The following is a 23549-nucleotide window of genomic DNA, read 5'->3' on the forward strand; positions in this document are numbered from 1 at the left end:
TGAGGCGAGACGGTAAATGATGAGTCGAACTCAAGCTTGGCTCGTTGCCTCAATCAAAATGAATGTGAAGCTAAGGTTGAAGTCGCGATGAGATTGTTGGCCAATGAGGTCGCTGCATCAAAGCAGATAGATCGGCCTGCAGATTGTCCGTTTCCGGCTTACGCATCTCTTCAAAATTTCTTACCCTATACCATGCGTCTCCAGCTGATCAAGCCCTTCAAACAACAGAATTATGATAGGAAAACACATTCAATAACTTGTGGTTGACTTGATTATGAGTAAACTTACGTAAATTTATGTCAATTGCGACCTAGAGTTCTAGAATTATTGACACTTCATAGACTAGAACCATCAACAGGCTTCCGTTCAACAGCAACTTATGTGCACAACAGTCACCACGTCTTTTCTTTCGATTTCATTTCTCCTACATAGTATAACTGCAAGCATGTGTGTATGGTATTCCAAGTGAACTCGTATCAAAACGCTCAAGCTATGTGAAACATCCACACGTCGACTGAGGATGGCGCAGACCTTCAAAGGCAAAACGAGTTAGACAACTGATACCCTCGTTCGCATGTATGTGTTAATTGCCCTAGTTGCGTGCATACAAGTAACTGGTTGTTTGTGCGTAAGAAACTGCCTTAGGCAACAGTGGGCAACAGAGACAAGCCCGGTGCAATCTCTATGGGTTAAACACCTCGCGAAGATTGTTATATCTGGCGATGCACTGTCGATATCGCAAAGGATGAAGAGCAGTGATATCAGAAGTGTTAATCCAGAACCAATGCTCATCATAAACAGTGATCTTTCCTATTAGCTACCTTAGGAGGACAAACTTTTCCTTCCACCAGGTAAATGGTCCGTTTAACATGCTTGGTATATAAGAAAGCATGCTAGCAATATTCCTGATATCATCAGTCTCTGCCGTTTTCCAAGTCTCGGAGAATTTCTAGAATATAACGCTGTGTGTTATTACTGACCAGTGGATGGCATGGTTCCAGAGTATGCTCAAACAAGGCCTCAGGATATCAGAAAAATTGGCCACTAGAAGCATAAGAGACGAAATTAGTAGATCAGCTTATGTTACTTAGACTATGCTCTTTAGGCTATTTATTTTTTATAACCTAAGACTTAGGAGGTCAACTTTTCTGCTACCTAGTAGCAAGGTTAGTTACGGAGCAGCAGATATATGCGCAGGAGCGAATTGGCTAAGGGCGGACATCCGATCCATGTAAGCTTATCTCCGTTTCTCAAGATGGAATTTCTTAACCCAACTCCTGTATACGATTGATATACACACTGACGGACGGCACGCAGAATCTGACTAGAATAACACCATGCTCGGTAGATATGCGCCTTACATCATGATCTTCACTACAGACGTCACATAACCACAGTTAATAAATAGTTGATCGAGAGCCGGATCGTGGTATGCTAAAACATCATCAAAAGCGGCGATCAATTTTGTTTCGCAAGGAACTTACGACAACCTGTTGCAGAAGCGCATTAGAGTCGCAAATCATAGTCACAATGCAACATACTCTATAACCCTTGACATCATAAGAATTACGCAATTTACGACCGGATAGGCACCCGGCGATGTAGGAGTGTATGGACGATCAGTCTCTTTTCCGCCGGGATCCTGTATCTCCCCCCGGATCCGTACGAACTGAACCCTTGGCCATTTGACATTTGACGGGGAGTCTGGGACAAAGCGGATGGGTGACCGCAGTACATAGACAGTCCATATGCCGCAATGCTGGTGGTTAATGAACGGGAATATCCTCATTGGAATGTATATCACGCATTTTAAGACCCAGTAATGATTGCAAATTATGTTCATTGCTGAGTGCCGAGGATGATACCCCGGGCGACGTGGTACGATTATACAGAGTACAGACAACAGTTTAGAGTACTCAAACAAACATCATGCGATCTTGTTATCATATGAAATTCCCCAGACATCGATATAGGGCACGTTTCCACATTCACACATGCAGACGGGGAAGAAAGCAAAACAAACGAGGGGAAGTGGAAAGATTTTGCTGCATCATCTCACATTCGTGGGGTCTACGTAGCAAGATCGCCCACCATCTGCCGCGCATATGCCGATTTAAGGTACCCAAGACGGAGGCGTAGCTTGCACCAAAGCTGTGTGATTGGGGAGGATGGAGAGCCCCAAATCCGAATCCTGGGGCATAGGAAGATCAGGCCAGAAGCTGGTCAGGGCGCTTGCTTCAACATCCCACATCTTACGGGGTTCGCCTTGCATCAGCTTTGGGACAATTCACCGACACTTTCCAGTTGCACGAAATGACTGAGGCAGTTCCATCGCTGGGCTTGAATTGTAGAGCCCAACAAGGCCTTCACGGGCATAGCACAGAGGACCGTAGCTATCACAAGCTCATGCAGAGAAGGAGTAAAAAAAAGTAGCTGCTGCAGATGGATCTCTCGGACCAAAAGTACCCGCTTCATCGGCCCATGCTGATGGAGAATCATCCGAGTGAGTGCCCTGCATAATACACCCTAGCATTGACGATGAATAATGGTTTATTCACACTTGAATAAAACGCGGCACGCGTATGAGCAATTTGATCTGAAGATCTTGGAGTGTCGGAACCGAGAAATAGGATAACTAGTTCAGGGCCATTCTGGGATAGTATTCGAGCGGGTATGAAAGAAACATCATCGTCTTAGGCGAACGATGGGAGATGACTTTGCTGCAATAGTGAGCATGCTCGTTCATCGTTGAGACAAACATGGGAGCCTGCAGCTACCCACTGAATTCCAAATTGGAAGTTGTACAACACATACGGGGTAGCGAGTCGCAAATAGATCTTACTCTGTGTCCGTGTCTGCGATGGAGATTCCGAGCAAAGACTCGCAAAATTTTTGCGACTGCGGACATGTCTCGGCACCACTGCAGTTCTGTTCCATGGCTAGTGGTCCAGTCTCATCTCGGCCCAACTGGTGTGAATCCTAGATCGTGAGATCTGGCACGCCCAAAGTTGTACTAGTGCACATCTTGTTTCTTCTTTGCATTAAAACAAAGCCAAGCTATTGGCGAGAATGCAATGAAGAAAGCCACAGCGGCGGTGTGTGATAAAAAGCCCGCAAGCGCAAACCCGTTGAATCTCCAAGACCCCTGGTACCTGACCTGACATGGGTGTCAAAATTTTCTCTCTTCCATTTCTGCTTCACCTCCAAATAGCCGCCATAAACGTTGGTGATTGATTTGTCAAAGAATGAACGCGCAATGCTGAATCTGGCTGGACCACATGTACGGCACTTCTTAGTCTGGTGCAATGCCCATCTGTAAAACAACACGCATGCTCTCATTATTGGGTGTTGGGGTTTCAACCCTCCACAACAACAGATGACGTTGAGGTTTCAACATCACCTAGACTTATCCGTAAGTAACTCGAGGATAAACAGCAGGGTTTGCATTGTGCATTGAATGCATTGAATGCGCCGGAATCTGGTAGCACCTTGAGCTAGGAATGCAGCGCAAATCTTACTTATGGAGTAAGGGCTGTCATTGATTGGGATACGAATAGCTGCTCTCTGCTGCAGAATAATGGTTGAGAGTCCAACTTGAGCCGATGCGTCATTGAGCCGATTCATCCTGGCTTCCATGCGTCTTCTCCCGACCTTCTTTCATTAAACTATTGCCATTGAAGCGAAGGGGTTGCGTGTCCACGTTTCTTGGACAAAATCGCCACCATCAATGACACAAATTCGAAGGGCTGTACCTTGGGGATAAAGGTATCTAATGAGAATTGTCGTTTCGGGAAGGGGGTCAAGGTGGTGTGGCATTACAAAACCCGGGGGGCAGAGACACGCACACAAGTACCTTTTCCCCGTAGGTACTTGTAGATTCTCTCCAGAGAACGACCGGGCCGGTGGAGCACGCACGTTCAGGCGTCACCTTATCGCTATCAAGAGTCTAAAACCTCCGCCAGCCGTGAAGCTGTCGTCCATGCTTGTCCTGTTCTGGATGGAGAAATGCCAAACACAGCTAGGCTCTTTTGGGTGATCCGAGACCTGGGGTCTTTGTCAGAGAGAAAATTCTCGCTCTTCCAGAAGCCTGCCCTAGTCTGGGGGAAGACGGGGCATGACGAAATGCTTCCAACCACGAACCACAACCTGGGCCACGATGCTTAACCTCATCAGACTACCGTCGGACTTGTCCGAAGCTGCTTGGCATGCCGACTGTGGCCTAGCAAGCTTGTTGTGCGGCTTTATTGTGGCTCTACACAATCCCAGTTTGCGTTGTTTTTTTCTTCTTGAATGCGGATCCGTCATTGCTAATTGATAAAGGGGGCAGAGGGGGCTCATGTCTTTCCTCATTTCGCTCCGTGGGGATGTGCTGTGTGCTCCGTCCCGTTATGAGGCTCTGCCATGCCTGGCGAGACAGTCTTCCGTCTGGTTTCGGTCGCCATTCTCGGCGCTTTACCGGCGCTGAAACTATCCCCAACAATCCCCAGACTCCATCGGCCCCATTCAGAGCCTCATTTCGTGTTCGATTCATCGTCGGTGCCAGGCTCCTCTTGCTCGCTATTCTCTTCTTCGCTGTGTCCGACGTCTTGGCCTAAGATGAGGTCTTCGCTGCCTTGCCACTGGGGTGGCGGCGCCGGCATGGCCGCTTCGTCTTCATCTGCCCATCCGTAATCCTCGTCGTCTTCGCTGTCAGGCACCTCGAGTTCGGTCTCCCCAAGCTTTCGCTTATGTCGGGCTAATTCAAAAGACTGCAACGCTTCATAGGGAACCTGGGTCGCACCGTCCTGTTGTCATCATGCTTAGTAACGATGCTTGAAGTCTTGATGCCTGGTAGAACTTACCAACTCCACTTTAAATGCGACAATGTTCTCCACAGCCTCCTGGCATGCTCTGCCATCCACCTTCTGCAGGCCTGCGAGGAAGACGCTCGTGAGGCTGCTTTCCTGCCAGACCCAATCCCGAAACGTGACAAGTCTGGTTGAAACGCCCTGTTCCCATACGTTGGCATTGATCGCGGTTGTGAGTGTTGCACCCCTCTCTGAATGCATTTTGGTTGCACATTGAGACAGAACAACAATCGCGCAATTCCTAGTCGCAGCGAGTTTGTGAAATGAACTCATTATTGATTGCAATGCCTGCCTGCGTTTCTCTAATGGACCAAGACCTGCACAAACGTCAGTCAACACCACCACACGCGTTGAAACTTGACCATACCCTTGCTCCCTTTGGAAGTAGAATTGCCGTCATTGGATTTGGGCAAAGCAGAATTGACCAATGCTGAGAAGGAACTGATTACTACAAGCGAAGTGTTTGTGGGTATCAGCTTAATCGTAGGTCTTGACACGAGAGAAATCAAATGAGGAAGTGTGAAACAGGAGTACTGGTAGAATTGAGTAGCATCAATCTCCTTGGCTGTTGCTGCCTCGATTCCCGTGGATGATGAAGCATCTCGACGAGCTTGGGTAGCTTTTGTCACCGTTCTCAGCCTGTCTTGTTGCAGAGCCTGGAAGCAATCTGCAATAAAAGTCAGCCAACAAAGACAAGTTTGGAAGTAGAAATACCGACCTATCCATACTACTGCATCACCATCACATAGTGCATTCGCTGTAAGCTGTAGGCTTCGCCACATGTCAGCTACATAACATAGTCATACCAGGAGAGTAGAAATACCCCAAAGCTGTCTTGCCGGAACCTGGGGGTCCCCAGATCTCTGTCACTTGGCCTCGTTGAACACCGCCCTTAATCGTGCCATCTTGAGAGTCAATAGTTACAGGACCAAGGAGTGAACGGTCCAGACCTTCAAGTCCAGTCGATACGTGAGTTGACGCGTCGCACCCAAGGTCATCAAGGGCCTGCGAAGCTGATACTGTTGGTAATCGGTCTGCTAAAGTAAGTTTGGGCTCTATATCCAGGTGTGTATTGCAAGACTAACGTGTGCTTGGTGTGTCAAAGCTCGCTCTGTCATAACCATGAATCGCATGATAATCCATCCTCAATATTCAGGACGATCGATGCTGAATTCGCCTTTGTCCTTCACTACCTATTGAACATCCGTGAGTGGATCTTTCCTTTCCTCATATCAACGGTGCTTAATTGGCTTTCTCACGTGCGATTGGCAGATAGTCACGTGATGCATATACATACCAGGGGAAGTTTGATATCAAAATGTCCAGTAGGTGCCTGGAGCTATGACATGACATACCTACGACAGGTTTGCTCACCAAGAATTGACATTGGACTGTGAATAATATCTAGATAATGACTTACTCTTCAGATCCTTCAGCCAGTTCTTTTTACTCCATTCTCAAACTACAATATGGTTTGATGTGATAATCGGGACATGAATCTGTAGCCGGCGTGGCAAATACGTGTTTATAGATGAGCAGTGGCGACCACAGTGAGTTGTCATTCTCCATCTTGAACTCCTATAGGCGGCTGCATGACTGAGGATCGCACTATAGGGTTTAATGCATTGCTGAACCTGCATACATTCTATCTAGTCAGCACGCGCAAGCAAGCATCAAAAAGAAAGAGCCTATAGAGCTTCAGAGCAGGCCTGATACGATTATGTGGAGTTAGTGGTGCGTCCCCTCCGATTTAGGAGCCAAGCAGACCAGATAGCGTGAGATGATCTGCCATGGTAGATCACCTTGACTCAAGCAACAGACGATCTTGACATACCAAAACTGGTCATGCCGCCCATTCCTAACGCCGCCTAGACTTACTAACTCAAGATCAAGCCTCACTGCGGGAGCATCCTGTGGGGAAGCTGGCGCTACCCCATTCCCCGTTTTCCTGGACCCCAGCAAATGAGCAAAAGTAATTTTTCTTGTCACAGGGTTCGTGATCTGGGGGTGATGATAGGAAAGTGCCTTACACAGTCAACGTAGAGAGATAAGGAGAGCCGCTGTCTCGTGAAGGGAATGAATGAAACCAGGCAGGACTGGACCTTACTGTGCGCAATTAGTCCAAACTTGCAAAGGAATTTCGCCCCAGAGCAGAGCGGTGCTTGCATCACGTTGCAATCATGCTTGTACCCAGTATCCGCGTATCCATCAAAGTTTCGAGTTCCTGCATTGCTGAGCAGGGTCTTCTTTATGCGCAGTGAAGCCCTTAGCTTCAAGCAAGCTCACTTGTTTGAAGCTTTACCCAGCTCCACACTCGTCAACGTGTAACGTAACTTGAACGCCGAATTGGTTCCGCCGTCTCCAAGGTCTCAAGTGAGTTTATCTGAAGTTCTGCCATTACTCAAGCTCATCGACAGTGATGCGTTCACAGTGGCCGTGCACGAAGGATTTCAAACGGCTACATACGGCGACCATGTGCCCTGCCAGCTAGCTGTTGAATGTTTGTTCAGAAGATCCTGATAGGATCAGGATGGGAAAGCCGTTCAATATTCGGAGGGGCTCTGCGACATCAAGACTTGGCTGGTAGCGGACAAATGCATACGATGCACCGAGGATTACGGGGGGAAAACAGGTGATTTCGGCGAAATCTACAGAGTATCAATGAATCGACTCGTCTTATGGCCCACCTCAATGGGTCGGAATCAAGGTAGCGTGTAAGAAGCACCGAGACTGCGACTGACTGTGCAACAACTGTGCGCAATCACCAGTCAAGACAGTGTGTGTACGGCTCGGTCGAAATCGGAATGCCAGGTCAGAGCAGCAGAGGGGAGAAGAGGAGAGGACTACTCCATACAGGATTTGAGATGGCACGCAAGCTGCCAAGCCTCAATTGGCCTGTTGTTGTATCATACACCCATGGCAAGGTTTTCATGCGAAATTTTAGTCACAATCCCGACACTGCTTGGGGCAAGACGAATATTCTTCTGGCCTCAGTCTCATTACTAAGTCTCTTGACTCTATGTTGCGCGAGAAAATAATTCAGCCGTGTTGCCAAATTTACCCGTCGCTCTCGCCTGCGATAAGGAAACTCTGGCCTCCTTTATTTGGATTAGTCGAGCCATCAGTGAGTGAGCCGCAGTCCATCTGCAAGGAACACAATGCGTCGGCGCGCGCCCCGTCGCTTGTGCATGCAAAAAGCTGGAGCCCCGCGAAAGCTTGCCTTTCTGTTGGCTAGAGATCTAGACCCCTGGATCTACAGAGGGGAGCCTCTTGCAAGCCTGGCTGCCAACGCTTCTCCAACACAAGGCTATCGGTTGATGCTATACGTACCTGGATGGTATGATGATGGTTGATTTCTGACCAATGTGGCAACAAAAGTCCAATTGCCGTAACACGTGGGGTATGACAATTCACTCGACTCAATCTGGACAACGACACTAATTCAGATCCGAACCGAGATGACCTGCCCCTTGGTGTTTTCGGGCCTTTACAGGCTCATTCGGCTATTTGCTCGGTGGACTTCGACCCAAACCAAAGCCTAGACTGGCAGCATTGACGCCATTCAGGGCTAATGTTATCAATAACTTTGAACAGGCAGTCAGGTCTGAATGGGTTTAGGTCAGGGCATTTGCCGATGCGACTGACAGATGCTACATAGTACATCACGCATACCAACAACACCCTCAGTACTGAAGTTACTGATCAAGCGTAACCGCACCCAATGGATGCCAGGTATGGAATGATGGAACCGTGGAAAGTTTCCGTGGGAATCGATTGAATCGGAGATCCTCTCACGCTGAGTTCAGGGGCAGGGTCTGCGGGTTCTGACCAAGGACCAAGACTCGCCTTTGCGGACGCTGGTTAAGTCCGTCTCGTTATGGATTCCGTTCGTCCTTTTGGAAACAGTCTAATGCCCCAGATACCGCCACGGCTTTACTCACTGAAATATGTTTCGACGTTCTTTGTCATTGAGGCATGGCGCCTAGCATACAAACAAACAAGCGCTCATTGCCAGGACATGCATATGAACTTGCATCAGACCAGAGCAAACATGGAAGGCATCTGAATTCCGGGCCGAACTTGACAAGATTCTTCCATGCAGGCGGCGTTCACCGTTCCGAATCACCGAGCACCAGGATGAGATCTTAGATCATTTGCCCCGGAATTACCGCATAAAGCCTAGCCGGTCTCGATTGACCACACAACATCAACCATTTGGGTTTAGGACGCCATCGCACAAGTGGAAGCTGGAGAAGGATGGAGCACAGAGCCTCTCTCACTTCCTGGGGTCTCATTTGGGTTCCGGATTTCCTTATCTGTTCTCAAAAACTGGCTTGAGTGGTCGGCCGTCGAGAGAAAGAGAGGGTTAGACGATCAAGTGGCGTACCAGGATTAACTGTTTTGACAGACCACTACCGTACCAGTAAGCGAAACGACAGAGCAAACATGTGCAAGGGCAGCGCTTTTTATGGATAATTCAGGGTCTGTTTCTGGACTCTGTCCGTGAAGCTCCTGACTATTTGGGATTTTCCTCCACCAGTCTTGAGCCTCGAATGCCTACCATATGAGCAATTTTTTTTTTCTTCTTTTTTTTTTTTTTTTTTTTTTTTTTAACTTTCCACACCCTCTGCAATTGCCACTCACAATCCAGGCGCCCCTGAGCGTAGGCAGATTTGGCAACTAGACCAAAACTCTGCTTAGACGTGGAATCTGGGGAACATCCACCAGGCCGCAGCTATAGCAAAAACGAACGACCAAATTCCGGAGTCAATGGATACCAAGGTAGGATTGTATAGGGGCAAGCTACTATTCCACGTCAAGCCTGAAGTACCTACAGAATGGATCTTGACTTATCTCGTGATGAGGTTGACAGCGGAGATTGTATGGGGGCGGCTCTTTCTGGCCCGCTTAGCAGCAAATCAGAAGTGACAAGAACGAGGTGATTATCCGGGGATGGGGAAAATGGGGGAGGCGAATCTGAATCAACAAAATGAGGAGCCGAGATAAACTGTCATGTCAATAGAGCATGGCTGTTAATTTCGACTCATGGGGGCGTCTACTTTTGGGGTTATCTTTGCTCATCAAACGGTCTAGCCCCTAGAGTGTCGCAGAAGACTAGCCATCATCAACAGACGATAAGAAAGGACCTGAATAATGCCAAGAGCAAGTATTCCACCCCCAGACGACGGCTTGAGACGGAAGACTCTGGGGAGCACGCTTGTCGCGGTGGATGGTCTGATTATATTGGGCCCAACACATAAGTTGGATTGAGATAGCACCACTGACTGAACTGAAGTCGCAACTGGAGATTTGCCGATCGGTCTCGTGCATACCCAGAAATAATCTTGGGGGTTTCTTGGCTTACGGGGAGTTGGTCTCTGCTTCGTTTGAGGAATCGAAAGTTGCGGAATGGGTAAATTGTACACTGGCATGAAACAATCCTCCTCGATGCATATTATGCCAGCTCCTCCTCGTTTGACGCATCAAGCATTTTTATGCCAGAATAAAGGAGAATCCCTAGACAGCGAGTTTATCTCGTGTTGGCAAGATTGGCTAAATCGAGGGTTACCTGGTCTCGCCTTGTCATATGATATGAGACAAAGGATTGAGACAAGAATTCATCTGCCTGAGCCAATATTGGATCGGCTATGTGCTTATCATGATCAGCTGGGAGAGTGATTAGCCGGATGTGCGCCAACCCCACACTTGACCTACCTAGCTCTCAAGGTTATCTACAGACTACAGGACAAAGTACCTGGTTGTGGGTGGGTGGATGGATGGATGGATGCAACGCAGGCTGTGCGGTAAATAGCCGAGCGATGCCGCAGACAGACCACGCCCGCCATGGCAAGATACATATTAACATAGGAGATAGATGTTCAAATATTAGAAACAGGCCTAGAACAGTCTCTGACATTAGCAGCCATGGCGGCGTTGGCTTCGCACAGCACGAGGATCTTTACTCAAATCTGGGGAGAAAAGTGTGAGTGGACTTCTGGGGTAAGAAATTGTAATTATTATTCGTACTTCAGTGGGACAGGTCCAGAAAATAATATGATAGTACCGTTGCTAAAAGACTGGCCATCTCGGACCGCAGTGATAGTGCCGAGATGAGAAAAACTAATCTCAACTGAAAGAGAAACCGATGCCAATCAGGGTCGGAGAGTGGAGTGTCGCCTTGAAGCATCGTGAGCTCCATATGCGGACAAGATCCATGGGTACTGTAGTAGCAGGTCCACTGTAGTGTAGCTCAGGGCTGGCTATCGTAGCATGATTCTTAGCATGGCGAGACGGAGTAAAGGGGAGTGACTGGGGGAGCATGCTGCATTTTCAGTTGACTGTTATCTGCGGTGTTGTTGCAATTGGCAGGTACAAGATGTGTAATATCGCATGATGAGGACAGGCATGGATGGGAGCTGGAAGTACAGGTCCGACGTTACAAACGGGCGATTACGTACAATTGGACGCTATCACGACATTGGTTACTGATTACAGAGCCAAAGAGCATGACAAGAGCACATTTGCATGCACAACAGAAAGATGCCTAATAATCAACACATGTGATGCGCATGCAATTGTGCAACAATCCTCATACATTATACACGATATTAGACATAGCAGAGTTTTGAATACCATGCTAATACAAGTAACCCGAGGTCGACTGTGAAAAGCCAACATCACGAGTCAATGCGACTATCGCAGAATACACTAAAAGAAAAATCAGATAAAAAAAATTGGTGCCAAGACAAGACGGAGCCGCTGGAGGAATGAAGGCCAATCAGTCAAGCACGACACGATGGGAAAAAAGGCACAATGCCCCATATTCCGGGCCGGTAGAAGTGTAAGAGCGCAAAGCTTTGGACGGAGAAAGACACGGTGAAGTGGGGTTCTGAAAACTCTCACCGTCAAGCTTCTTCGGGCATTGGCGGCCAGAAAGACTGGGCATCAAGCGGACCAATTAGAGGATTGGAGAGGTACCCCCACATCAGTAACAGAAAAGAGTGCAAGGTGAAAGACAGCGTCGGCGGTCGGGACGTCAAAGCCGAGGTGTTGAGAGAGCGCGAGAGAAAAAGCGTGATGGGGAATATCGGAGTTACCTAGGGGTGCCCTTCTAATTTGTTGGAAGGTGTGCTACTAACATTCCCCAGTTTACCCGTCCCCAGGCCCGTGTCGCCCCGACAAGGTATGACTCGCTCTATTTTGCCTTTGGGGTAGGATATTGATAGTAGCGGGAGATCATTTTTTTTATCGTCACACTGCTAGGGGACAGGGAGATGACGATATGAATCATGGTTGAACAGCAGTCAACCAAGGGGTCGCATTGAGCATAAGACAACTGTCCCTTCCTCATGCAGGCAGACCTACGCGGCTGTTATTGCTTCTGATGCTGGTGCTGGAGCTGGAGCTGGTCAAGCTTGGTTTTGGTGCTTAGCCAACTGAGCTGTCCTTTGTGACTCTTCATCTTGCTCGCCCCGTTAATGCCCCCCAAGGATAAGGCCCGAAGAACGGGGCTCACTTGTTCCAGAGCCCCAGTGGTACTTCTATTGGAGCCTCCTGCTTCTCCCGCCGGGGTAAGAGAAGAAAAAGGTGGAGGGGCAGGAACAAAACCCAAAACCGCAGCTGCTAAGCTCCACGCCCCGTATCGACTGCCAGGCTTTAGCCTCACACCCTGGGATGTAGTGGATGAACCCCTATGAGTAATCGACCAAGACTTGAGAAGGAAAAAAAAGAGCCAAAAAATAGCGAGAAGGAAAAAATGACAGAAGACTCACAATGGAGACGCCGCCCACGGGGCCTTCCTGAAATCAGTGGGCATTCCCCTGTAGCGGTGCACCAGGCCTTCTCCAGCCCTCTAGCGACTTTCCCAGCCCTGCCCTGCATCGCGGCGCTTCCCTTCTGTAATTTTTCCCCTTCTGTAATTTTTCACAGGGTGGACTCCGTACTCTCATCAGGTACACTCAGCAGGTACATACAAGCCATCGTGGGTGTCCTCGGACGTGGGGTGAGAGGGGGGTGCATCTGCATGGAGGGGGCGTGTGCGATAGCCCTTCCCGTCCCTCGTTCCCTCTCTTTCCCCTCCACCCTCCACCCAGGCTCGCTCCATTCGCTCCTCCCTCTTGTTCCTTGATGTCGCAGTGCACCTTCTAGTGCCGAGCCCGGCATCTTTTATAACCATCTAATCCCCCCATCCCCTCCATCCTCCAGATTTCCGTTCTCTCCAAAATATTATCTGCATTCAACCTTTCAGCTTCCCCGGAACTTGACTCCTCCACATAAGCTTTGGACAACTTAATCAAAGGTTACTTTCTCTCAACACCGAACAACACTCACAACAACGCCATCGTCGATCACAATTCACCAATCACATTGAATTCTCTCCAGCTCAGCCAACCTCAATAACAATTATCATTTTGAGTGTTGGGTCTTCCAGACGTCTATCACATGCAACGAGCACAGTCGGCCGTGGATTTTTCCAATCTACTAAACCCCACAGCACCGGCTGAAAAGGAAATCGAGAAACCCCAACAGGGCGACGTCGAGATGGCAACCGCAGCAGTGACAGTTATTAAGCCCAATGGCCCCCTTCCTGGTGGCCAGTCTTCGGAGAACTCCAACGAGTTGCCCCGACCTTACAAGTGCCCTCTCTGCGACAAGGCCTTCCATCGTCTGGAGCACCAGACTCGTCACATCCGAACTCACACTGGCGAGAAGCCTCACGCCTGCCAGTTCCCTGGTTGCAGTAAGAAGTTCTCTCGATCCGATGAGCTCACTCGTCACTCTCGTATCCACAACAACCCAAACTCAAGGCGAGGCAACAAGGCTGCTCAAGCTCACCAGCAGCAACAGCATCAAATGCACCAGCAGGGCATCCCCCATCATATGCTTCCTGATGGAATGATGGCGCCGCCTCCTGCCCCCAAGACCATTCGCTCTGCACCTGGCTCTGCTTTGGCCTCACCTAACGTGTCACCTCCTCACTCTTACTCTACATTTGCTCTGCCCACCTCAGCAGTCCATTACAACCGAGGTGGTGATATTTCCATGCTGGCCAAGGCCGCTACTCAGGTCGAGCGCGAGACCTTGACAGCACCTCCTCACCACCACAATAACAACCGCCACCACCCTTACTTTGGTCATGGCATGCACAGCTCTCGAGGCCATTTGCCCACACTTTCTTCTTACCATATGGCTCGTTCTCACTCAGGCGACGACGATGACCATTACTCCGGCTCTCTGCGCCATGCTAAGCGCTCCAGGCCTAACTCTCCCAACTCCACAGCTCCTTCGTCACCAACATTTTCTCACGACTCTTTGTCACCTACACCTGACCACACCCCAATCGCCACACCTGCTCACTCTCCTCGTCTGCGGCCCTTCTCAGGCTACGAGTTGCCCAGTCTCCGAAACCTATCACTTCAACATAACACAACGCCTGCTCTAGCTCCTATGGAGCCTCATCTTGAGCAGAGCCAGTTCCAGCAGGGAGCGGCACCCACTGCTCAGCCTCGCCCCAACGGCATCTCTTTAACGGACATCATTAGCCGGCCTGACGGATCCCAACGCAAGCTTCCTGTTCCTCAGGTTCCCAAGGTCGCTGTTCAAGATCTTCTGTCCGATAATGGATTTAGCCACAGTGGCAGAAGTTCAGGAACAAGTAGTTTGGCCGGCGGCGATCTCATGGATCGCATGTAATACACGGCATGGATCGCAAACACACGATATGATGACGACTATGGGTTATAGAGGTATAGAAAGAAACGGCGTTTACGGGTCATTACAAGGCAATCGAATTACATCATCTCAAGAACTGAGCATTTGGCGAGGAATTGGGCGGCATTTGTGAAACGGAAAGCATTTTCATTGCAGGGCGGTGGACGGTTGGTTGCAACAAGTCCGGCCCATATTTGGGGGGCGGCGGAAACTAGATTTCGGATTGCGGAGCACTTGGATTTTTCCTCTCGGGCTTGCCTCGGGGGTCGTCGGAGGCCACATTTTTTCCTCTGTCGCAAAACACTATGATATCCATGGATTGTTTGCACTCTACTTTATGAAAAGAACTTCACTCCTGTTACATTTTTTCTCCAAAACTACCATGTCCAATGTCTTACATTATGTCTTATTTCCTTTTTCTACTATTCCAGTGTGGGGATCACTTTACCTACAACGAGGGCCTTGATGGGAGTTGATAATGGATCGACCAGGGTCTGACATGGTAGCTTGCTTCAGTGCTGAGCTTAGCTCAGTCAAAGCAAGCCAGTCAGCCCTGAGAGACAACTACTGGGGTGTTAGGGTGCCTCTGGCCCTCGTCGAAGATTACGAAACTAATACCAGGAATGATGTATGGCGATAGATAGAGATAGACCAAGATCGCAAGGATAAGCTCCAGGACAAACGCTACAGTTTGTACTCCGTACCAATGTATCAATTAGACTTCAAATGCACATTCTATCCCAAGGTGATTTGCATGATTGTCTGGAATGGTGACAGTTGAGTCATGATGGTGCGCAGTCTTCAGCCGAATGACCGACGTCAGGATCATCGCGTGTAACACGATTAATTAATCAATGATAAAAACACGGGAATCCAAAAGCTTGAACAACATGATGACGCTATCTTGTGAGAGAAGATTGGGGCTTGATTAGAGAGCAGCCTCCAGAGCGGAACCGCAGGCTTGGAACGCACTGGGGTAAACCCGTAAAAGAGGGCGCTCTTAAGTTGGCATAATACTTTTTTTGTGTTTGAGTGAGCAAAAAAGACGCTGACCAAGGTTTGGTTCAGACTTGTTTCGTCTTGGCCCCCAAGACGGGAAACTACCCTTCGTTAGTGACCCCTTTTTAGACAAACCCAGATCAGACAGATCTCAGGATGCCGTCATATGACGGGGAGTTTGACGACAGGTGGGTGGTTCACGGGGGAATTTTTTTTAAATTTTTTTTTTTTTTTGGGGGGGGGGTTCATCTTGTTCTGTATAAGAGGGAATATTTGATGTACATGATGGATTGTTGTATTTGAAGACACATGTTACCGTTTACTTATCCCCCAGATTATCATGTTTCTGTTGAAGGATTAAAAAAAACCTTACTAACCACGCAATTCGATCTGCCGTTCTTCCCCACCATTTGCATATGCATCACCCAAGCCCAGTATAACACAATACACACAGTTAAGCACACTACACACCATCTCTTTCGATCCCTGCGTGTCAGCGTGCCGATGGTGAAAAAAGCCTAGATGGTGGTGGTGGTAATCACATGGGAAAGAAACAGATGTTGCCAGGTGATACTGACAATTGGCTACTGAACACGCACACACTCTCACTAATCTCTTGTTGTCTCTTCTCTCACTCATCACCTATCAACCCATGTACTGCGCTTATTAACCAATGGTTTTACCCACACACCAGGCGACATTTGTTTTTTTATTCTTTAACGATTCGGTTCGCTACGGATACTGATATCAGTTTTCCGGTCGTTCAGGGCGCAGCAAGTGTTTGCTTTTCTCAGCGGCCGTTTGTCCCTGACTTCGCTTATTTACAATTTCGGGACGTAGGTCCGCCTGCTAAAGCAAAGCCTATCGGAAAGATGGGAAGCCACAAATTAGAGGGCTGCAGTCCCATCGATAAGGAGGCGCACCATACCCCAATGTTTGACTGGGGCTTCTGATCCTCTCCCCGTGGGGCGTGTTTGTGGTGTCACAGAAAAGCAAAAAAAAAAAAAAGAGAGAAAACAGACCACGATTTGCAATGCAGCCAGCCATGACCCTTTGTGTCAGGAAAGGAAAGCAGGTACCTCGACCAAGCTGCGAGAGAGACTTCTGACTGGTACGCCTCGAGACTCAAGTTTGAAGCCAAATCTTCCAACACATCACGTCAGCCTGCGAGGGTTTCCAGGTTTTGCCAGCGAATGGATTGCCTGCTCTCCCCTAATAGATACGAGTGTTCGTACTAGTGGTTCTCCTTAATGAGTTAAGTGGTCCTACAGCTGTCTCTGCAAGGTAACACAATGGGCTGAGTACGCGTCCTCCAAATACCAAGACTCTGTCTCTGCTCAGCCCGGCCAAGCTCAGGGGTGCATCTATTTTGATTTCGTTGCAGTACGGACCAAGGGGAAGAGGTACCATTGGGCGCAGGTAAGACGAGACAGTACTTGATCAAGTTGCACATCTGCGGCTTCCTTGCTGAGAAACCTGTAGACCGGCAATCTCCGTGTAATTGTTGAGAGAATCAGCTCAGCATGTGAAGTTTGAGGAGAGCCATTTGCCTGATGGACTTAGGTATCTCGGCCCGGGATGGTCGGTGAAGGGGCATAGCACCTGGCGATACGCGCCATGTACCACACCTTCAGAGGCAAAACGCACAAGACTTGGATTGTTTTAGTGGAGGAGCCTCTCAATTAGGCCGTGTTTCGTGGGCTGAGTGGTTCAACAGCCCCTGGCCGCGATAAGCACAAGCTGAAGGTGACAGCCGATTTGATTAAAGCGGTCGGCCTCAGGTCAAGGTGAATGTCGACTTGCGGCAACACAAGTCCGTAGAGAAATGTATGGCAAGTTCACCGCTAAAACGCTGGACGAATAAGAGCGGCGATAGAAATCGGATGCAAGCGTGTAATGGTGTGTAGGAGAATGCCCGCGAACCTAAAGGAAACACCATTTCTTAACAAAATTTCCATATCTGGCGTCTGATGATTGATTTGCCAGAGTACATAGCTAAAAATCCGGGGGTGGGTGGCGTGTGCGCTCCCCCCTGCCCGTCCCCCCAAACTCCTAAATGCGGGTGTGTGGCAGCTCTAGCTAGGCTTGTTTTCTCTGCCTAGAAATGCTCTACCTTTGTTTCTGGAGGGTGGCATTCGCGGGGTCAAGCAACCTACTCAAAGCTGGGGTTGGCATGGGCGCTTTTGGCTGGTCGATAGACGATGATAATCTCATGTCGACGACGTCAAGGCGTTGGCGATCATTCTTTGCCCTCTACGGCACTGTCGTTCCTGTTATCGCTCAGGGCGCTTGCGACACGACACGCCTTGATGATTCAGGGATCGCGATTGCGGGCCGCTATCAAGCAGCCAAGATGTCTTATCTTTGACTTTCTGGGGCCCCGGGGAAACGGACAAACAAGGCAAGAGCAGAAGATCTGTCTTGCACTCTCGAGTCAGGGGCCGCCTTGACAAAGATTGAACGTGTCATGCCGGTTTGAGAAGGCTTAATAGAGGTACATAGTAGCAGAACTTCTGTTCAACTTGTCCCACATTGCAGCCCATCACCTGACTGAAGCATGTGGGCAATTAGGTGGAATGGCAGAGCGTGTGTGATGGACGACGTGATTTCAACTCCGGTCGCTGGGCTGCTCTGTGATGGCCGGGCTGATTGGAGCGGTAGATCTTGGTCTCAGCCCGAGTGTGCGTGGGATCTATCATATCCAAACGACTTGATGATGACATTGCCGTAGAATAATTGTGACAATGCCAAGAACCAATATAACCGGCAGCAGGTACAGTGCATCGTCCATCAGCTCGGACGACATGCCCGGCTCCGATTCAGGAATCCGGATCATTGCGCATGTAGGAACTTTTTGCAATTGCCTTGACGCCGCGCTGTTTCCTATTACGTGGGGGTTGGACACCTTCAACCGTCTTCATTGGCATCGGGATCGCCATCTCTCATGTTTCGTGGGTTGACCCTAGCGATCTGCGCGCATAGAGAAACTCGCCAGGGGCGTCAAAAAGGGGATTGTTCTATCATTTTGTGCCGTGGCATGCATATTGCGTGCCAAGCACAAGTTCAAACATACGTTCAAACTGTAACCTCCCTGCATTTGGAACGCGCAAGCTGTTGAGAAAAGTGTGAACCTGACAATCGTATCATAATTAAATAACTTTATCAGGAAAGAGGGAATGTTTCTCGTTCCGCTTCGTTCCTTCCCACTCTCCTAGACGATAGATCAACGTTAACCAGTCCCATCGAAATGGCAAAGACTGACGTCGATAAATGGAAACCATATCAACAAGCTTCCAACTGTCGATCCTCTGCTTCCAACAGCTTCATAGCTCGCTCATAATTATCGCAACTAACTTTCGCTCTGACTCGTGGTCCCCTCAAATTTCCCAGAATCTGAGATTTATTGGCATCGATCTAGAAGGAGAGACCCCCTTGAGCTTCCTATACCTTACGTCAGTGGAGCTATTTACGTCAACCCCAGACGATCGACACTCATAATAACGATCCCAGCAGGAGCAACGATTCCAGAAACTCAGATTTACAAGGCATTGTTTGCAAGTCTAGGAGTAGGTATCCAACGACCAAAGCCGATCATGACATTTTGTTATGGAGTGAGGCAATAACAATGGCAAAACACAACGTTGTTGGTGTCAATGGGAATGCGCCAAAGCGAAGGTCAATCCGTCATATTGCTGGACTGCTTATTACTCAGCCGCGGTTATCCTTTCCTTTCAACCTCTGAACATCCACGGATACGATGGACACAAACAGCACGCCGTTTAAGTTCTAGACAAAACAGGGTCTCGGGGAAATGAGGCCTTTTGAGGTTGTTCTGATGAGACCAAGAGGTGCTTCTATTCTAGCTTCAGGTCAGCTCGCACTTTTCTTTTTTAGCCAAAGTCAAGGATGCCACAAAGCGGACCCCAAGGACAACGACAACATCCTTTTGAGGAACCACCTGAAAATTTTCACAAGCATGACACTGTCGTGTTATTGCTTCTGGTTCCTGATGTTCCAACTTAAGCCCGGAGCCAAGCTCTCATAGTGGATATCTTCCCCCACGCACACGCCCCACGATATGTCAGAAAGGCATGGGTTAGCATGGGGAAGGCTCCCTGCAAAATCACAACACAACCCTTGTCCAGGGCAGCCAGCACAGTCTCTTTGTGCCCTGAGGGGTGTGAACAATTCATCACATAAACCTTGTCATAATCCATGAGTACTCGATACCAGGTTTGTTACGTTACGTTACAGAAGTCTCCAATCTGGATTTGATCACTAGCAAAGGATTTTGCTAACTATCCGTATGTTTATGCAGAACACCACCTGAATGTACAGGGAAGTGCATGCATGAATCAAGTATTCTCTCATGCGGGAGAACAAGGTTAGAATATGGTTCAGGATGAATCCCTCTCGTTCTTAGATATCCCTTACCATGTACACCCTGGAAAATACTTGCGTCCCGACCCGATAGATAAACCAACAATTGCAACACAATCCCGACTGAGTTGGCGTTGGTGCCGCAAGTGAGGGATGATAACCAGACAGACGGGACTGTCTATTACGGTATAGGCAATGTCCGGCATTCTCACCCTGGGCCAACACTGGATTAAACAGAGACTAGTTTTTCTACCATGGGAACACTGGGCTTGGACGTTGGACCTGGCAATACTCTTCAGAGACCTATGTTATGCTCAATTGATAGCAGGCAACGATACAACGACCATCCATGATAAATACAACTGGCCGATGTGACTGCGGAACCAAGCATAACTTCGACGAGTTATTTAACTAGGTTCAAGTGAACCCAGTGAACGATGGCATTGCGGAGCTTTGCGACAGGGCCAAAGAAACGTGATAAGGCTCACGATTTCGATTCGCAACCAGCACTCCTTCGGACCGATCATAGTGAGCGTCAGAAGTTATCTAACGTGTCTTTTCAAAGACAGTTAGAAGATGGGTCAGCTATATGCTAAGCTTGACAGAAACGCCGAGCGAGCCAGAGGGACTCATCATAGATCCTGGTGACGGATCTCTTTGGCCTGAGCCAACAAGATAAGCCATATCTTTCGTCAAATGACAAAGGGCTGACTGTCGACCCGGGACAACAACGATGAATGGAACGTGTATAGAGCAGACAGTGATCGATCAAGCCTCAACGGCAGGGTAGCATGCTATAGCACGTTTTCGTCTCGAAACGAAGCTCAAGTTACACACCAGACAATGCGGCTACTGTAAGCAACACGCGGATAGGACGGAAGACTCGGCTATAACAAATTGCAGCCATGGCAAAAAAGAGTAAATTCGGTTGCATTTTGATAGCCTCTTCCTCGGATCAACTAACATCCAGTGTTGGTATGGTGAAATCTTAGCAATCACAACAAAGACGTAACAGAGAGGTCGCTCGGATATACGGAAACCCTAAAACTCATGGATGCGAGATCACATGCTTTTGTTTGGCTCGACATATTGTCTGCTTCTGATCCAGTGTAGCCTATTGCACAGTTGAACACTTATCCTCGGGGGAAACCTATTGTGGTTGACGAAGCCAAGCTCATAGACATCCAGCGATTGATCCTTTGACTTGGCCTCGCCCAGTTTTAGCTCAACACTGACAATTCACCAGTTAAGAGGACCCACGTTTTCAGCAACGGTCTCAAGAAAGTGCTCAACATTCAGGGTTCAAAGGGGAAAAAATCTTTGCTCGGAGCAAGACGGATGTGCCGAGGAATGAGCTCGGAAGAAATCGTGTTCGTACCAGTCTGCCAATGTCTATAATGGGCTAGTGAGACTCCACATGTTTATCAAGAGCTTCTTTTTCATGGCGCCTAGAAAAAACGTCAGTCAGTCTCATGATAGGCGTGGAGCTCTGGCTGAGCGCCAAAGCCGCTGGACCGAAGATAGCAAGTCCAACTACCGGCATAAAATTGTCTCTGTCTTGGTTTACCGACTAGGACGCGTGTCTTTGACTTAACACTGGGCGTAGACTGAGATACATGACGGCAACTCAAGGTGAGGCGAAAACAGGCACCAGCCTCGCAGATCCGATCTCGGTGACGATTTGATAGCGTCTTTGCCTTGGGGTCCCCAGATTTCGACACACGCCCTGCCTTGTTCCCCAGAAACTGCTGATCAATGCGCTGTGGTGTGGATGTAAGAAACTTCCTGACCCTGGATGATAATGACGATGGCTTCAAATTTTATCAGGGAAGCACCCACACTGATCAAATGAACTTTTCTTCAAGAGGAAGTTCCGTACAATGAAGCCATTTTAAGTGCGGCTTAAGAGATCAACCTGACTGGACCCCGGTACTTACAGCGCAGCACGGCTGTACCTGGAACATATGTGTCATTCTATTGTCAAGAATACCCTAAGAAGCTTGGTATGGGTCTTCTGGCTGGAAACCCAGGGACCCTGGATGAGGCTTGTACACTTACCGAGTAGGGTAACCCGTGGACATCTGCGCATGCAGTAATTTGATGCGGCTCCAGTGTTTGGACCTCAGCCGACTCTCGTCTGATAAGTACTCGACGGCAGGAAGCGGATCAAGATAGGCGAAATGATATGGACGGGATGCCTAATACATGTGTTAAAGCTGAAGACTTGAAGCGATTGCAATGAAGAAGAAAAAAGAATGAAAAAACTATCGTGAAATGTAATCAGACGTGCATATGGTGTTGTGGTGATCTCTTTTCGACTGGATTCTGCATGGGAATTGTTCAATAAATGGCGACGGGACCACTGGTTCTCTTGATGGATAAGCTTCTCTATGTAAGTGTTGAGAAGACTTGCTTTGTAGAAGGAAACTACATGTCCGATCATGAGCCTGACCCTATGCTCCCTACTTGAAAGAGAGGTTCACATCGAGAACAATAAGGATGGCCGTATGTTTGATCGAGACAAATATATGTGACTACCTTCCCACAATTAAGCAGTGACATTATAACAGGAGTAAGACTATCATCCGCATGTTCTGGACCTCACGTGTGAGATATATGTGTAAAGAACTGGTCACTGCGCATACTCAATCCACAGGGCTTGACCATTTTACATAATGAATGTGCTTGGACTTGACGATCCGATCAAAATGAGGCCCGAATAAACTTCGACGCAGGATGTGCAATGTTCCCACTCATTTGAACATATACCGTTATCATATATCCATGGTAAATGAGAGTTGCTGTTGTCACATTTCATATTAGCTAGATGGAATCAGGCCGCCGGGCATTGCATTCTTCCACTGCCGACTCAAAAGAAGAGAGGGATGAAGTTGTGTTAAAGGATTATTGAGTTCATACGATGATTGATGAGATGAAAGACATGTTTGCATGCTGGGTAGGATTCAAGCCAAAGTAACTCAGGATGGCTACGCCTTCATCCAGCTAAGACAACAACTAATGGTTGGGGTGAGCTCATCAGAGAGCTTTATATGAAAAGTGTTTGAGACTTACATTTATATCGTCCGGGACATGCAATGCTGATTCACGGTAAGTATCGGGCCTCTGAGTTTATAGAGTTTGTGTCTCGGTTGATTCAATTGATCTGGTATACAGGCATTTATCGAGAGTATAGATTGAGAAAGCTGGTTTATGAGCTATACCAATTAATACAAAACTCTCCAACTCGCCATATGTGTGAGTTGTAAGACGCCTGAGCATCAAGAATCGAGAAGCACTGCGACCCGTCATTCTTAGTCAACACAACTCATCCAACTCATACAAGTTCCCGTTCAGGGGTACCATAAAATTCATCGCATAAGCCTTTTAGACCACTAGAGTGGAACGATCATGTTGGAGCCTAAGTCGAAGGTTGCCGAATAAGAGACTAAGGAGTGAAATACAATAGAATGTGTGTATATACGATTCAGGGTCTGACCATAGCATATCGGGCTAGGACTTAAGTGCTGGGAAATGTTTTGATGATTCACCATTGAGAATAATGAGACTTTATTGAAAGTGAGCAAACCAATTGTTTGTCTCCCACACAAAGGC

At 48.3% G+C, this 23549-nt stretch overlaps 2 protein-coding genes across 2 annotated transcripts; one reads left to right on the top strand and one right to left on the bottom strand.

Annotated features, from left to right (window-relative positions):
• Nucleotides 1-4511: 4511 nt before the first annotated feature.
• On the bottom strand, nt 4512-5990 carry FGSG_09716 (uncharacterized protein; the record flags this gene model as incomplete). Its single annotated transcript, XM_011329684.1, has 6 exons — nt 4512-4784; nt 4842-5164; nt 5215-5514; nt 5566-5604; nt 5654-5881; nt 5933-5990. The coding sequence occupies 6 exons, from the start codon at nt 5988-5990 to the stop codon at nt 4512-4514; spliced, it is 1221 nt and encodes a 406-aa protein (XP_011327986.1).
• Nucleotides 5991-13066: 7076 nt separating this feature from the next.
• FGSG_09715 (DNA-binding protein creA) lies at nt 13067-15237 on the top strand. Its single transcript, XM_011329685.1, has one exon. The coding sequence runs from the start codon at nt 13290-13292 to the stop codon at nt 14538-14540; it is 1251 nt and encodes a 416-aa protein (XP_011327987.1). The 5' UTR covers nt 13067-13289; the 3' UTR covers nt 14541-15237.
• Nucleotides 15238-23549: the final 8312 nt, after the last annotated feature.

The sequence above is a fragment of the Fusarium graminearum genome, chromosome 4 (genome assembly GCF_000240135.3).
Source record: "Fusarium graminearum PH-1 chromosome 4, whole genome shotgun sequence".
In the NCBI taxonomy this organism is placed as follows: domain Eukaryota; kingdom Fungi; phylum Ascomycota; class Sordariomycetes; order Hypocreales; family Nectriaceae; genus Fusarium; species Fusarium graminearum.

Coding starts and splice junctions, on each gene's coding strand:
- FGSG_09715 (XM_011329685.1), top strand. CDS start 13,290: ATGCAACGAGCACAGTCGGCCGTGGATTTTTCCAATCTACTAAACCCC.